The sequence below is a fragment of the Rhinopithecus bieti genome, unplaced genomic scaffold, assembly GCF_001698545.2.
Source record: "Rhinopithecus bieti isolate Rb0 unplaced genomic scaffold, ASM169854v2 scaffold_26712, whole genome shotgun sequence".
NCBI classification, from domain to species: Eukaryota; Metazoa; Chordata; class Mammalia; order Primates; family Cercopithecidae; genus Rhinopithecus; species Rhinopithecus bieti.
In genome coordinates, this window is record NW_016811835.1 from 67,007 (window position 1) to 79,843 (window position 12,837).

Consider the following 12,837-nt stretch of genomic DNA (forward strand, 5'->3'; position numbering starts at 1 on the left):
CCTAAGCAGCAGCCTTTTCAAACAGGGCTTCCTCCCTGAGCTGAGCCACGCCCACCCTAGAGCGTGGGAAAATTTTATTTCTTTTTTTAAATCTCTCTCTTGTTGAATGTATTCAAAAGGTGACCAGAAGTATTTTGCTGTCATGTTAATAATACATAACAGAAAATCATAACTTTTACTTTGGTAATAGTATATTATTTATTAAAGCTAATTTTAATAAAACCTTATAAATAAATCAAATTTGTCATTTTGACCACTCCAGATTTACGTATGTATTTTGTAATATCTTGTAATTTTAATCTATTTATATTTTATTTTATCCACATTCTTTTATTTTTTCAATTTGAAACAACCTTTAAGTAATTTCAAACTGCTATAGGAGATAGAAAGAAATCATTTAGGGGCAGGCACGGATGGCTCATGCCGGTAATCCCAACACTTTGGGAGGCCAAGGTGAGTGGATCACTTGAGGTCAGGAGTTCAAGACTAGCCTAGCCAACATGTTGAAACCCCATCTATACTAATAATATAAAAAGTTACCCGTTTGTTGTTGTGCACATCTGTAGTCCCAGCTACTCCGGAGGCTAAGTCAGGAGAATCGCTTGAAGCCAGGAGGCGGAGGTTGTGTAACAGCCCAAGGGGTTCACCTTGCCCTTTGCCTAGACAGAGCCAATTCATCAAGCCAGGGTGATTTGTGGAGGACGGGTGAATCTGTGCACAGACAGGTGTCTGACTCTGGAGTCGTGGCTGTTGCTTCCCTTTCTGGTGGTGAATCCTCCATAGCCTGGTGAGGGTAAATATATATCTTTTCCTGTCTCTTCTTATTGCAATTTGCTTATTATATCAATCTGCTTATATTTATTTTCTTATTATGTCATTTGCTTATTATGTTATTAGTCTATAATGTCTGCATTGCCATTTACGTGGGATAAAGGTTGTTTACCCTTAAAGGTATTGTGTGTGTGTCTTTTCTTCTCCCTCTCAACATTTCCAGCACAGAACATTTTTGGCATCACAAATAGGATTTGGAAACAAAAGTGTGTCCCTTTTTGACCAGAAGGACAGGGCTGGAGGCTCAGGGATTTCCCATATCCCAGGATGGGAACTCCCCCAATTCTCCTTCTTGTTGAGTAAATGGTCCAGGGGAACTGGCCTTTGTGAGAATTGGGAATCTAAATTAGTGCAATTTAAACCTTTGACTGTGCGTGAAGTGCTGCAGGGGATTCTGGTCAGCAAGGGAGATGCTGAGGGGTCATCCCAAAGTGGATGGTGTTTGCTTACTGCTTATAAATTAATTTATCGAGATACAGTCTGGTTGCTACAAGAGAAATGTAAGCTGAAAAAGGAAAATGCTAATCTGACTTCCAGACTGGCCCTGGCCCAATGCCAGTCAATGTCTTGACTGATCAAGCTCAAAGCTATCAGCCTTTTGCTGAAAAAAGCAGTTGTCCAGGCGGCCTGGTCAGGGTAAAACTGAAGAACTAGTCAACCGGGGCTTGAAGCAGGTAAAAACCCAGCTCCTATCTCAAAAATGGGAAATTAACCCTAGTGAAATTCAAGGACCTGCACAAAGTGTAAAATCCCTTGGTGTTGTATGGAATGCAAAGAAATAGTCCATTTTACCAAAAGCTAGAGCTAAAATACTAGAATTTGCAAACCCCACCACTAAGAAGGAGGCCCAGAAATGTACTGTCTTGTTTGGATTCTGGAGACATCATATTCCCCACCTAGGTAACATTTTACAACCTCTGCATGCAATCTCTGGAAAACGCTATGACTTTCACTGGGGAGAGAAAGACAGCATGGCGTTGGAACAAGCTAAACAAACAGTGCAACTGGCCCTGGATCTATGGCCCATACGGGATGGGCCAGTAGAACTCCAAGTAACTGTCCTAGATCAACATGCTAATTGGAGCCTTGGGCAGAAACAAGATGGGAAGAGGGTACTTTTCAGGTTTTGGACCCAGAAACTACCAGAGGCCGGAAAAGCTTATACCACTTTCAAGAAGCAATTGTTAGCTTGCTATTGGGCTTTGCTCGAAATGGAACACCTCTGCTTCAACCATGATGTTTTTATGAGGCCTGAAATTGCTATTATGACCTGAGACATGAGTTCCCCCAAAACCCACCAAACCCACACTCAAGAAAGTAGCATCATAAAATGGAAATGGGACATACAAAACCAGGCTAAGCCAAAACCAAAGGGGGTATTACTTTTACATGAGGATGGACAAAACTTGACAGCGCAGGAAACACTGAATAAGTTCTGCAGATACAGAGGGAAACACCACCCCGTGATGCCTGTCAAATGGGGCACATCCTTTGAAGAACTAAGCCCAGAGGATCAGAAATATGCTTGGTTTCCTGATGGATCCACCAAATACATTGGTGGGACCTGATGCTGGAAGGCTGTGGCTTATAATCCTCTTAAAAACATAAGCATTTCTGATGAAGGAAGGGGTGGGAGCATTCAGTTAGCTGAACTGGTAGCCATCCTCTGAGCTATTCAGGAGGAGACCAGAGGGATTTGTCACTTGTATACCAACTCTTGGTCAGTAGCAAATGGTCTTACCACCTGGGTGCCCCACTGGCAATGAAATAAATGGCTAATTGGGAATAAAGAGGTTTGGTGAGAACAATACTGGTAAGGTATCTGAATCCTGGTGCACACTACCATTATCACTGTGTTCCATGTTTGGTTTTGTTGTTGTTGTTGTTGTTTTTTTTTTTTCTAGCCCTTTCACCAAACTGAAGTGCAGTGATGCAATCTCAGCTCACTGCAACCTCTGCCTCCCAGGTTCATGAGATTCTCCTGCCTCACCCTACCAAGTAGCTGGGATTACAGGCATGGGCCGTCATGCCCAGCTAATTTTTTTTTTAAGACTCAGTCTCGTTCTGTTGCTAGGCTGGAGTGCAGTGGCGCTATCCGGGCTCACCACAACGTCCACGTCCCAGGTTCAAGCAATTCTCCTGACTCAGCCTCCCGAGTAGCTGGGACTACAGGCTCGCACCACCATGCCCAGCTCATTTTTGTATTTTTTGTAGAGACAGGGTTTCATCATGTTGGCCAGGATGATCTCAATCTCTTGACCTTGTGATCCACCCATCTCGGCCTCCCAAAGTGCTGGGATTACAGGCATGAGCCACTGCGTCCGACCCTGTTTTCCATGTTGATGCTCAGGCATCTCTGCTTTCTCTTGACAGACTATTTAATCAGCAGAAAGATCAACAGGTCAAAATTTCCACCATAACTGCAAACTTGAATGCAGGTAAATGGATTGCAACATGTTCAAGCCTTGCAATGAGAGGCATTCTAGCGTATGGTGGTATAATTGATAGCGATTACCAGGGAGAGTTAAAGGTCATTTTACACAATACCACTCCAGATTCTTTTGCTATAAAACCACAGAAGCTGGTTGCTCAATTGTTAGTGGTACCTTGTCCACAATCAACCCCTGAGGAAATCTCTGCCCAATAGAGTCTACATGCAGAACTGGGGGATTCAGCTCCCCTGGTACAGGTAGCTTAAATCCTGGAGTCAAAATATGGGTACAGCGTCCATCAGATCCCGATCCTAAGGCTGGTGACCTTGTAGCTATGAAAGCAGAAAATGAACGCATAGTACCATTTCCTAAAGATGAAAAACAGTATCATGTTCCCCTCCATTTTTGTTATTACAGGGAATAACCTATCTACTAGTGGTCAGCACCTGTGTCTTTGTGTCTGAGGCCAAGAATAAATTCATCACCTGGGTAGCCACTGCTGCAACAGAAGCCAACTGCAATCTATGTTGGCTGTACGTCGAGTTGCCGGAGGCCGCCAAAAATGGGCAAACTTGGAGAATCATCCCTGACAGTATTTCTGAATGGCTATGTCGTTACCAATGGGGCCATAACAACAACAGTTGCAATCCAACCTGGACTTCCTTTGACCACACTAAAGAATCTATCTTTGCCAAGTCAGACAAAAGGTGAACGGCACCCTCACCTTGTATTGAAAGCTTTGGTATCCTGCCCAATAGTCCTGGAACCGTATATTTTGGAAACCTGCTCTGCTGGTGGCCGGATTCCATATAGCCCCTGCTTTGTCTGGAGGCCGTAAATGACTTCTCTAATGTTTCTCTGGGGTTTCTCCGGTCAATTGTCAACACATACTCCAAATCAACAATATTGCACCCAGTGAACCACAATCCCTTTTCCTATTTTAATAAGAAATTAGTACACTATGATTATGGTAGCTCCACTGCTGTCCCCAGGGGGGCCCTCTGGGTATGTAGATCCTATGGGTGCTGATACCTGCTGCCGCTTTTGCTGGGGAGATGTACTTGGGTGTGGCCATTAATTTCATTCACTATCCACGATAATATTCCCCTCCCCAGTAATCTAGATGCTTACAAACCTGGCTGGTTACAAATACGCTGGCCTCCCTGGCGGTGGTACCCTATCACAGTATTCTCCCCTGCTGTCTATACAATCCTGCTTCAGCAATAGATTAAAACATTTACCTTACATGTAGAAAAAGCTCTTAATGGTAGTAGCACTGGCCTTATGTTGTTATCAGATGAATTTGCTCAGCTGTGTACTGTTGTGTTGCAAAATCACATGGTATTAGAGATGCTTACCAGAGCCCAAGGAGGGGTTTGGGCCTTACTGCATACTGAATGTGGTGTGTATATACCTGGCAAGTCTCACAATATTACTCTGCTTGCAAAGCCATGTTGGGTTTAATTTTTATTAATTGTGCTTTTAATTCTCCTGTGCTTACCTCGTGTCTGTAATCTATATCAACTGTGTGTTCCCCATATATCTGTGAGGGTATTTTAATACAATTGAGTATCCAACTGAGGCCAAATGTAGTGGAAAAGTTAAATATTAAATTTGAACTCAATTGAACATGGACACAAACAATGGTCACCAAGTCTCGGAACAGGTTGTGTGAGTCCCTTTAGGCATTCATCCAGCGTTGTCTCAGAGAAATTTCTATTTCAAACTATTTCTATATGTTAGTTATTTAAAACAATAGCCAAGCACAAAACAAGTTAACCTTTTTACACGTGTGAGCCACCATGCCCGGCCTTGGATGGGGTTTTTGTGGGTGCTTTTTTGTTTTGGATGCTGTTGTTTCTTTCGGTTTGTTTGTTTTTCTTTCAATGGTCAGGTCCATCTTCTGTAGGCTGCTGCAGTTTGCTGGGGGTTCACTTCAGGCCCTATTCATCTGGTTTACTCCTGTGCCTGGAGATGTCACTCAAGAAAGTTGGAGAACAGCAGAGTGTCTGCTCCCTCCTCTGTGATCTCTGCCCTCAAGAGGCACCAACCTGATGCCAGTAGGATCGCTCCTGTATAGGGTGTCTGACAAGCCCTGTTGAAGGGTCACCAGCGGATAGCACGGGGAGCGGAACCCATTTAATGAAGCACTTTGACTGTTCCTTTGTGGAGGGGGGTGTTTTGCTGAGGAGAAACCCACTCATTTGGGCTGCCCAAATTCCTCAGAACTAGCAGGAGGAAAGGCTAAGTCTGCTGGTCCACAGGGACTGCAGCCACCCCTCCCGCTAGGGGCTCAGGCCCAGAAACATCAGAGTTCTGTCCCTGAGCCTCTGGCTGGAGTTGTTGGAGTTCCTGCAGGAAGGCCCTGCCCAGTGATGAGGGACGGGTCAGGCCTCAAGAGACATTCTGGCCACAGTCTGGAACAACTAGTGTGTTGGGCTGTGGGGGACACCTCTTGAGACCAAGCTATCCAGTTTCCCTGGATCTAGCAGGGGAAAAGTGCGGCCAGGAGCTATGGAGATGGCTGCTGCCCTTTCCCCACCCAGGGAGCTTAGCCTGTTAGGCCATTTCAAGTCCCAGTGCTGGCTGCTGTCCCTCCCCCAAGAAGCTCAAACAGCTGAGACAGCAGCCAGCTGCAACTGTGGTGCTGGTCACCCCTCCAGTGGGAACTTGGCAGGCTTAAGCACATTCTAGCTCACAGGCTGCTGAGAATCTGCTCAGCTCCAGGGTTGTGTCAGGCATAATAAGTTCCTCTTCAAAGGGTAACTTCCTTGTTCTTTGTTCTCAAAATCAACTTCCTTGTACCTTCCCGCTCCTAGCTACCTGCTCTGTAAACATCTCTTCTCCCCTTCGCAATCTGTAACCCACATTTCTTCCTTATTTGGAAGAAGTGCTCCTCGCTCCTAGTTACTTGCTCTGTAAACAACCTTCCTGCCAGTCTCGATTTAAAATAGCCATCGAGTTAGTTTATATTGTGCGGTCTGACTCCAGCCAAAGAGGGCAAGACACAGAAGTAGGGACTGTGTTAGGGATAAAAACCCCTTCCCTCCCTTGTATGCTGTGCTCTCACAACAGCCAGAGACATGACTGGCACCCTTCTGCAGAAGTCAATTTGCCTTGCCTTGCTGAGAATTTCCTTGTTTCAGTGCTCTTTTTCTTTGCAACTCTCAGCTTTGTGACTCTGAGCTCTTGTTTCCAACACTTGGGACCTTAGGCTCCAGTGGTGTGGGTTCATGAGTGGAATCTTCTAATCCATGGGTTGCAAGTTTCATGGAAAAAGCACAGTCTCCCAGGATGGGTAGCACGCTCACTCACTGCCTCCCTTGGCTGGGTGGTCGGGGCTCCCCAGGCCCATGTGGGTGTCAGGTGGGCTGCGCACCACACTGCTCTTCCTTCCTCTCCATGGGTCACGCCAGCCACCTAGTCAGTTCTGATGAGAGAACCTGGATACTTCAGGTTGTGGTGCAGGATGCACAAACTATTATAGTTCTTTTTTATGGGATGCTGCTTCTAGTCAGCTGTCTTGGCTCTGCCCCCAGCAATTTTCTTTGAAAGTCTAATATAATTCAGCCGTGAATCCACCTAGTTCTGAACTTTTTTTTTTTCTTGGTTGACAATTTTAAAATTATTATTTCAATCTCACTTTTTGTTATTAGTCTGTTCAGAGTTGTTTTTTAATCTAGGAGTGTTGTACATTTGCAGGAATTTATTCATCTCCTTTAGGTTTTCTAACTTGTGCACATAAAGGTGTTCACAGTCACCCTGAATGATCTTTTGTATTTCTGTGGCATGGGTTGCAATATCTTGTGTTTCATTTCTAATTGAGCTTATTTGGATCTTCTCTCTTCTTGGTTAATGCTGTTAATGGTCTATCAATTTTGTTTATCTTTCCTAAGAGCCAGCTTTTCATTTCATTTATGGTTTGGATTTTGGTGGTGGTGGTGGTTTCAGTTTCATTTAGTTTTGCTCTGATCTTTGTTATTTCTTTTCTTCTGCTGGGTTTGGGTTTGGCTTGTTCTTATTTCTCTAGTTCCTTGAGTTGTTATCTTACATTGTCTACTTATGCTCTTTCAGACTTTTTTTGATGGAGGCTCTTGATGCTATGAACATTCCTTTTACCACCACTTCTGCTGTATCCCAGACGTTTTGATAGGTTGTGCCATTATTATTGTTCCATTCAAAAAATTTTTTAATTCCAATCTTGATTTCATCCAATGATCATTCAGAAACGGGTGGATCTTAAATTTATATTTAATTTAATTTCCATGGTTTTATTTAATTTCTAAAATTTATTTAATTTCCATGTATTTGCATGGTTTTGATGGTTCATTTGGAGTTGATTTTCAATTTTATTCCACTGCAGTCTGAGAGACTAGTTGATATAATTTTGACTGTCTTAAATTTATTGCGACTTGTTTTGTGGCCTATCGTATGTCTATCTTGGAGAATGTTCCACGTGCTGATGAATAAAATGTGTATTCTGCAGTTGTTGGGTAGAAGGTTCTGTAAGTATTTGTCAAGTCCATTTGTTGTAGGATATAGTTTAAGTCCGTTGTGTTTTTTTGTTGTTATTGTTGACTTTCCGTCTTGATGACTTGTCTAGTGCTGTCAGTAGAGTATCGAAATTCCCCATTATTACTGTGTTGCCATTTATCTCAGTTCTTAGGTCTAGTAGTGATTGTTTTATGAATTTGGGAGCTCCAGTGTTAGGTGCATATATATTTAGGATTGTGATATATTCCTGTTGGACTAGTCCTTTTATCATTATATAATGTCCCTTTTTGTGTTTTTTATTTTACCTGTTTTGCTTTAAAGCCTGTTTTGTCTGATGTAAGAATGACTACCCATTTATAAGTATGTTATCTTTGACAAAGTTGATGATAACAATCAATTGGGAAATAACTTCTTATTCAATAAATGGTGCCGAGATAATGGACTAGCCATATGCAGAAGTTTGAAACTGGACCTCTATCTCTCGCCATGTACAAAATTAACCTAACGTTGATTAGAGACTCAAATATAAAATCTAAAACTGTAAAGTCCCTAGAAGAAAACCTAGGAAATACCATTCTGCACATAGGTTTTGACAAAGATTTCATGATGCTGACTCTCAAAGCAACTGCAACAAATACAGAAATTCACAAGCAGGACCTAATTAAACTTAAGAGCTTCTACACACTGAAAAAAACCATCAATAAAGTAAATAGACAACCTGCAGAATGAGAGAAAATATTTGAAAACTATGCATCTGGGCTGGGCGCGGTGGCTCAAGCTTGTAATCCCAGCACTTTGGGAGGCCAAGACGGGCGGATCACGAGGTCAGGAGATCGAGACCATCCTGGCTAACCCAGTGAAACCCTGTCTCTACTAAAAAATACAAAAAAAAAAAACAAAAAAAAAAACTAGCCAGGCGAGGTGGCGGGCGCCTATAGTCCCAGCTACTTGGGAGGCTGAGGCAGGAGAATGGCATAAACCCGGGAGACCAAGCTTGCAGTGAGCTGAGATCTGGCCACTGCACTCCAGCCTGGGCGACAGAGCGAGACTCCGTCTCCAAAAAAAAAAAAAAGAAAAAAAGAAAACCATGCATCTGAAAACGGTCTAATATCCAGAATCTATAAAGAAACATAAACAAATCAACAAGCAAAATATAAACAACCAATTAAAGAATGAACAAAGACATCAACAGACACATCTCAGCTGGGCGCTGTGGCTCACGCCTGTAATCCCAGCACTTTGGGAGGCTGAGGCAGGTGGATCTCGAGGTCAGAAGTTTGAGACCAGCCTTGCCAACATGATAAAACCCCATCTCTCCTAAAAATACAAAAATTAGTCAGGCGCGGTGGTGGGTGCCTGGAATCCCAGCTACTTAAGAGACTGAGGCAGGAGAATCGCTTAAACCCAGGAGGTGGAGGTTGTAGTGAGCAGAGATCCTGCCACTATACTCTAGTTTGGGTGACAGAGCAAGACTCCATCTCAAAACAAAAACCAGACACTTCTCAAAAGAAGACATACACAAAGCCAAAGAGCACATTTAAAAATGGTAAACATGGAAGAAGCGTAAGAGGGACCGGATTGTTATCGCTGGCCCAGTGTCCCCGGAGCTTGTGTGCGATACAGAGGGCACCTCGGAAGCTGAGGCAGCTGGTACTTGACGGAGAGGATGACGCTGGTGACCATAGTCTCCCAGAAGAAGCAGATAAAGCGGAAGGCTCCCCGTGGCTTTCTAAAGCGAGTCTTCAAGCTACAGAAGCCTCAACTTCGTCTGGAGAAAAGTGGTGACTTACTGGTCCATCTGAACTGCTTACTGTTTGTTCATCGATTAGCAGAAGAGTCCAGGACAAACGCTTGTGAGAGTAAGTGTAGAGTCATTAACAAGGAGCATGTACTGGCTGCAGCAAAGATAATTCTAAAGAAAAGCAGAGGTTAGAAGTCAAAGAATATATTCTTGAAAGTTATTATGATGCTTTCTTTTGGGCGGTAACAGATCATAAAGACTTTTTTACACATCAATTTGGGATTATTAAATATTGGCTATAAGTAAAAAATAAATAAATAAATAAATAAAAATGGTAAACATTACAATTATTAAAGAAATGCAAATGAAAACCACAATGTGATATTGGTCAGGTTGCAGAGCAAAGGGAATGTAAGTTAGTTCAGCCACTGTGGAAAGAGCAGTGTGAAGATTTCTCAAATAACTTTAAACCATTTGACACAGCCATCCTGTTACCAGGTATATACCAAAAGGGATATAAATCATTCTACTATAAAGATACATGCACACATATGTTCACTGTAGCCCTTTTGACAATAGCAAAGATATGTAATCAATCTACATGCCCATCAACAGTTGACTGAATTAGAAAAACGTGGCACATGTACACCATGGAATACAAGTCAGCCATAAAACAGAGTAAAATTACGTCCTTTGCAGCAACATGGATACAGTTGGAGGCCATTATTATAAGCAAATTAATGCAGGAATAGAAAACAAAATACTGAGTATTCTCACTTATAAGTTGAAGCTAAACATTGAGTACACACAACTCAAAGAAGAAAACAATAAATACCAGGGTCTACATGAGAGTAGAGGGTGTGAGGAGGGTGAGGATCAAAAATCCACCTATCTGTCAGGCATGGTGGCTCACGCCTGTAATCCCAGCACTTTGGGAGGCTGAGGCGGGCGGATCACCTGAGGTCAGGAGTTCGACACCAGCCTGGCCACCATGGTAAAACCTTGTCTCAAAATACAAAAATTGGGCCAGACGCAGTGGCTCATGCCTATATTCCCAGCACTTTGGGAGCCCGAGGCAGGCAGATCACAAGGTCAGGAGTTCGAGACCATTCTGGTTAATATGGTGAAACTTGGTCTCTATTAAAAACACAAAAATTAGCCGAGCATGGTGGCATGAACCTGTAATCCCAGCTACTCAGGAGGCTATGGCAGGAGAATCACTTGAACCTGGGATGCAGAGAGGTTGCAGTGAGCCAAGATGAGGCCACTGCACCCCAACCTGGGCAACAAGAGCAAAACTCCATCAAAAAAAAAAAAAAAAATCTACCTATCAAGCTCCATGCTCACTATCTGGCTGATGAAATAATGTGTACACCAAACCCCAGTGACATGCAATTCACCCATTTCACAAACCTGCACATACACCATTGATCCTAAAATAGAAATTGAAGAAAACAGCACAAATAAAATAAAATTCAGAAATTGCATAGATGGAACAACAATGATTTTAAAAAGAGCTTTTTTGGTTTTCAAAAATATGGATGTTAATAGATGTTCTGGATCTTTAGCCTCATCTTGGACCATGAAGAATGGAAAACGAATGTAGGGGTGATGGAGCAGAGACATCCCTAAGGGCTTCATGAAGCTGCCATACTGGCCCAGGTATGCCTAACTCCCACGTTTTTGTGTTAAAAAAAAAAAAAAAATTAACTTAGGTGTTTTAAGTCAGTATGGATAGATCTCAATTATTCATAGCTGAATAAAGGAAAATGAGCTGTTGAACTTGAACAAAAAATAAGATATTTTGAAAAATTTACTCCAGTTACAATTTACCAATAACAATTACAGCTCTTCGCCAGGTGTGGTGGCTCCCTCCTGTAATTTTAGCATTTTGGGAAGCCGAAGCGGACAGATCTCCTGAGGTCAGGAGTTTGAGACCAGCCTGGCCAACATGGTGAAACACCATCTCTACTGAAAACACAAAAATTAGTCAGGTGTGGTGGGGTGCACCTGTAATCCCAGCTACTTGGGAGGCAGAGGCAGGAGCTTAACTTGAACCTGGAAGGTGGAGGTTGCAATGAGCCGAGATCATGCCACTGCATTCCAGCCTGGGCTTGGAAAAGAAAAGTGAAGTGACATCTTCTGTGATGTGTTGTAAGGAATTGAAAAGTTAAATAATATAGTTTTGATTTATGAACAGATTTAGAGACAAATGGAATATAAAATTCAAACATAGTATGAAATATATATGAAATGTGGTGTATGACAGATGCAGCAGTAGTGAAACAGGAGATGTGGGCTCAATGTGTCTCACTGGAGACTGAAGCCCACAAATATGCAGTGAGGACCTTGTCTCCCAATGTTTTATTTTTGCACATCTGATGTTTCCACATGTGCAGAGAAGATGTTTAATATTTGACTGTCTTTGGCTATGGTCTGATGGATGAGTTTCTCCTGAATCAATACACATTGTAACCTGTTCTCAGAGTTCACAGTATATGTCTCTTGGTGAACGTAGATGTTACTACTGTCTGGAAAGGTTGACCATCTACAGCAGACACTCTTGCTCTGTTTGGGAACAGGCACATATTGTTTCTGTAGTTATTTTCAGTTGGTGAATTTTCTGGGGGACTGCCCCATGCCCTTGTCCCACATAAGGTAATTGTCTTAAAGCAGTTCAGGAAGAACAACTTTGTGTAGACTCTGGAATGGGCTGCTTCAAAGTAGGATACTCTATATAACCTATATTCTAATATGCAACCAACAGAAGACAGTACACTTTTTCTTTTTTTTTTTTTTTTTTTGTTTTGTTTTTTAGAAAAAAACTTTTGGAGAAAATAGGCAAGGCATGGTGGCTCATGCCAATTATCCAAGGACTTTGGGAGGCCATGACAGGAGTATCACTTGAGGCCAGGAGTTTGAGATCAGGCTGGGCAACATAGGGAGACTTTGTCTCTCTCTATAAAAAAAAAATTAATAGGGCATGTTGACATGCAACTACAGTCCCACCTACTCAGGAGGCCAAGGCAGGAAGATCACCTGAGTTCAGGAGTTCCAGGCTACAGTGAGCTATAATCACACCACTGCACTCAAGCCTGAGTGACAAAGTAAGATGTTGTTTATAAAAAAAAGAAACAAATAAAGATTCTTTGTTATAAGAAATAAAACTGATACTTACCTGGCAGGAGAGATACCATGATCACGAAGGTGGTTTTCCCAGGGCGAGGCTTATACATTGCACTCCGGATGTGCTGACCCCTGCGATTTCCCCAAATGTGGGAAACTCGACTGCATAATTTGTGGAAAAAAAATAAAAATTAAAAAAAAAAAAAAAAAAAA

The 12,837-nt window shown here is 42.5% G+C and overlaps 1 protein-coding gene across 2 annotated transcripts; it reads left to right on the forward strand.

Moving 5' to 3' along the window:
• The first annotated feature begins 9,248 nt into the window (after nt 1-9,248).
• Nucleotides 9,249-9,690, forward strand: LOC108544193 (centromere protein W-like). 2 transcript variants are annotated; one of them, XM_017895207.1, is made up of 2 exons: nt 9,249-9,549; nt 9,590-9,667. In XM_017895207.1, the coding sequence occupies exons 1-2, from the start codon at nt 9,424-9,426 to the stop codon at nt 9,665-9,667; spliced, it is 204 nt and encodes a 67-aa protein (XP_017750696.1). In that variant the 5' UTR covers nt 9,249-9,423. The 2 variants fall into 2 exon arrangements, with proteins under 2 accessions (XP_017750696.1, XP_017750694.1); XM_017895205.1 differs by having other exon boundaries at nt 9,249-9,690.
• The last annotated feature ends 3,147 nt before the right edge of the window (nt 9,691-12,837 follow it).

Excerpts from the sequence above, each read along its gene's own strand:
- LOC108544193 (XM_017895205.1), top strand. The coding sequence starts at position 9,424 with ATGACGCTGGTGACCATAGTCTCCCAGAAGAAGCAGATAAAGCGGAAG.